The sequence below is a fragment of the Myotis davidii genome, unplaced genomic scaffold (genome assembly GCF_000327345.1).
Source record: "Myotis davidii unplaced genomic scaffold, ASM32734v1 scaffold208, whole genome shotgun sequence".
Taxonomy (NCBI): domain Eukaryota; kingdom Metazoa; phylum Chordata; class Mammalia; order Chiroptera; family Vespertilionidae; genus Myotis; species Myotis davidii.
Genome location: NW_006299706.1, coordinates 1,744,051 through 1,747,921, shown reverse-complemented (window position 1 = coordinate 1,747,921; position 3,871 = coordinate 1,744,051). Strand labels below are relative to the sequence as shown.

Below are 3,871 nucleotides of genomic sequence, written 5' to 3'. Positions count from 1 at the left end.
CATCGATGTCTCTCTCTCTCTCTCTCCCTCCCCCTTCCTCTCTCTCTAAAGTCAATAAAAACATTAAAAAAAATACACATGACAGGAGTGAAATTTATTCTTGGGAAAAACAAAGTCCCACCCTCCCCCCACAGTCCAGGACGGGTCCCCTGGGGGCCTCCACAGAGTCATTTCTCTCGCCTGGCCCCTACTTCCGTCAGTGCCCATTACGATGCCGCTACTTGGGTGAGGGGCTCCTCCAGGTACTGCACCAAGGCCTGGGCCTGCGAGAGGGGAGGAGAAGTCAGTGCCACACCCGGCCTGGGCCTGCGTGCCCCTCGCCCCACGCCATGGACTGGGTGACACGGGGACATTAGGAAGGTGGTGGGGATGGGAGTGGTGACGAAGAACAGAGGCCAGGCCTGGGGTCGGAGAGGGATGGGCACATACACACCTTCGCCTTGAGCATTCCGAAGCCAACAGTCTCCTTGGCATACATACACAGCAGAAGGTTGGCCACTCGGGTGATGGCTACGCGGCCCTCCTGGAGGGGTGATATCGTAGGGTGTGATGTTCTGCTTGGCACCCTCAGCTCCCTCTCTCCTCAAGGAGTCCTCTTGAGAGAGACTGTATCCTCCTTCCATGCCCTGGGCACAGCCCTGGCCATGGGGTCCTACACTCAGATGCCAGCCTTAGCGCAGGACCTACTGACCAAGTTACCCTGGGAAACTCGGTCTCTCAGAAACTCAGATTCTCTTCCTGTAACCAGTGGGGGAAGGTGTTAGTGCACGGGAAGGAGTTTGGGATCTGCAAAGGGCTATCCAGAGGGGTGATGTCATTATGATGGGTTCACCCCCAAGACACTGTAAGGGGCTTGAAAGCGGTCACCCAACGTATTTTCCCTCTTTCCCCATGATAATGTTTCTGACTGTAGGTTTGACCCCAGTATTAGATCAACTAAGAAGGGTGATCAATATTAAAAGAAAAAGGAAGCCTGGCCGGCGTGGTTCAGTGGTGGAGGGTTGACCTCTGAAGCAGGAGGTCACGGTTCCATTCCTGGTCAGGGCATAGGCCTCCGTTTTGGGCTTGACCCCCAGTGTGGGGCATGCAGGAGGCATCCAGTCTATGATTCTCTCTCATCATTGATGTCTCTCTCTCTCTCTCTTCCTCTTCCTTCCTCTCTGAATTAAATAAAGATAGGTATTTTAAAAAGAAAGAAAAAGGAAAGTAGAGAAATTAAGTGCATTGCATGTAGTAAGGGAAGTACTGTTTCATGCAACTTTTGTTTTTGTGGGCATACTAGTATGTGTGTACCAGGCTCTGACTTAAAATGTGTTTCTTATGGCTGGGTTGTGGTCACATGTTTAAAAGCGATTGCCTTGCCCTAACCGGTTTGGCTCAGTGGATAGAGCGTCGGCCTGTGGACTCAAGGGTCCCGGGTTCGATTCCAGTCAAGGGCATGTACCTTGGTTGCGGGCACATCCCCAGTGGGAAGTGTGCAGGAGGCAGCGGATCGATGTTTCTCTCTACTCGATGTTTCTAACTCTCTATCCTTTTCCCTTCCTCTCTGTAAAGAAATCAATAAAATATATTTTAAAAAAATAAAAGCGACTGCCTTATAGCACCAGCTCTAGCACAGGTGCCAGTAGGAGTCATTAGTTGAACTGAAATGCATCCTTGGTTGGGCAGTGGGTGAGAAAGAGGTAGGCAGCTGAGCTACAGTGCAAATCCTTCACTCTCGGGGCCTTTTCAATTTGGTTCAGCTCACTCTCACTAGGTAACCATTGCGTGCTGGGAATCAGGTGCTGCACCCCTGCTTTTCAATGGCCTCATCTCCTAATAACCTCTCCTATTCTCATGCCACTCCACCCACATCAACCTTGTTGATCCTTCACCCGGCACCATTTTGCCTCACGGTTTTTGCACCTGCTGTTCTATCAGAAATGTTTTCCCCCAGACAGTCACATGGCTTGCCAACTTCCTTCAAATCTATGGTAAAACGTCACCTTTTCAGTGAGATTGTCCCTGGCTCATGTCCCCCTCTATCTCACTTCCTTGCTTTATTTTTCCCCCATAGCATTTTCAATACCTAATGGACGGCACACTTTTTAAACTGACATTATTTTACCAAACATATTTACAAACTTATTTTACAAAGCGTACACATTTCACTTATTTTAAGACATGTCAAACTGGGAGCTGCCTTAGGGCTGCAGATTTTGTCTGTCCTCTTTGCTACTTTTCCCCCGGTCCCGAGAACACTGCAGGGACCTAAATATTTGTTGATGGAACAAAAGGGATTCATAGTTTCTGTTTCCAAGAAGCTCACAACCTAATGGCCACTTCCCTTTTCTGGACATCAAAACCTTTCTCTGTAAAATGAAGGGATTGGACAAGGGTTCGGAGACTCTCCGGTGGTTCTGTAAGTCAGTGAATCCGGGATGCCCACACTTTGTGTGTACCTCCCTCTACAGTTCCTATCTCCACACTTATTTGATCTTCACAGCCACCCTGTGAGCAGTGGATTTCTGGCTGCATTTTTAAACTAATGTTTGCTAAATGCATCCCAGGTATGAGCCAAGGAGAACATGGCAGGTAACCACACCATACTGCGTCTAACTCACTGACAAGTTCTAGAGCAGGAGAGGAACTGCAGAGAAGGGCTAGACATAGGTGGGGATCCAGCCTGCCTTTTGGTGGTGGTGGTGGTGGTGGTGGGGGGGGGGTGGATTACTGTTTCCTCCTTAGAGTTTAGGTAAGGAAGGGAGGCTCAGAGAGGTTAAATAACTTATGCAAAGGTCCTCGGATGGTAAGCGGCTGGCTGAGACCACAACTCCAGGTAGATGCTGGACCGTGGGCTCCTTCCTCACCACTTGATGCATAAGATCCTGCCTATTACAAAAGCTGCTGGCGCTAAATCTTAGCAATCCTCCATAGATCCCAGCCATCCAGCATGGGGTACCGGTCACCCCCTGGGGATCCCCTTTGGGGACAGAGGAAGTGGCTCCTCTCTCCATACCATGCAGTCCATGAGGATGAATTTGAGATTGTCTTCATTAAACGCTTGGTTCCCGTTGCGGTCGTAAGCGGCCCAGATGTTGCTGGCGATGGCTGCGGTGACCCGCGCGTCGGTATCCCCGTAGCCAGAGTAGGCCAGCAGAGATCCCTCGTTATTCAGCAGCCTGGCGAGGGGCAGGGAGGGAGAGCGACGTGCTCAGCATGGGGAGTAAAAGCCTCGGGTTCCCATCACAGCCCCCGCCACGGACGCTTCTACAAAGCAAGGGTCTGGGCTGAGTGTGTTCTGGAACGCGACCCGAGCACCCAGCATGTCAAGTTCCATTTTCCTGAGGGGCCCTCCTGCCCTAGCTGCTGCCCTTTCCCTTCCCCGACATCCTTCCCCATCCCTCCCTCAGAGAGCCGCGCGCTGCCCCGCTCCTGTGCTCGCCACTAGGTCCTCGGTCCACACTCACAAGGTGCTCTGGACACCTCCAGTGTTGGCTTGGCTCAGCACCTGGGTCAGAGCCTTGGGACGCAGCATGCCTGCGATTCCTAAGCCGGGACTTTTGCACCAAGACCCTCCGAATTGCCTCCTGTGGGGCTCCGCCAGCCGCTTCCGGTACTGCCCTACGCCAAAGCGCTCTGGGAATTGTAGTTCCCCGGCCTGACTTTATAGTTCTGGGTCAACCCCGCCCCGCCGCGGGGGCCACTGGGAATTGTAGTTCCTTGAGGCCTCGCGAGGCACCCTGGGAACTATAGTTCGCCTTTCGGCTGAGACCGAGTGGTTATGGGGGACGCGGGTGGAGGGGGGAATTTGAGAGCGGGAGTGAAAGGACAGTGGCGGTATTGGAAGAACATGGAACTCCTTCGGGGAGCGAGAAGTTATCGTGTTCGC

General features: G+C 52.3%; 1 protein-coding gene across 1 annotated transcript; it reads right to left on the bottom strand.

Moving 5' to 3' along the window:
- Positions 1-66: 66 nt before the first annotated feature.
- Positions 67-3,628, bottom strand: LAMTOR2 (late endosomal/lysosomal adaptor, MAPK and MTOR activator 2). Its single transcript, XM_006775711.2, has 4 exons — positions 3,450-3,628; positions 2,999-3,161; positions 434-523; positions 67-263 (listed from the first exon to the last, which is right to left on the bottom strand). The coding sequence occupies exons 1-4, from the start codon at positions 3,515-3,517 to the stop codon at positions 207-209; spliced, it is 378 nt and encodes a 125-aa protein (XP_006775774.1). The 5' UTR covers positions 3,518-3,628; the 3' UTR covers positions 67-206.
- Between the last annotated feature and the right edge of the window lie 243 nt (positions 3,629-3,871).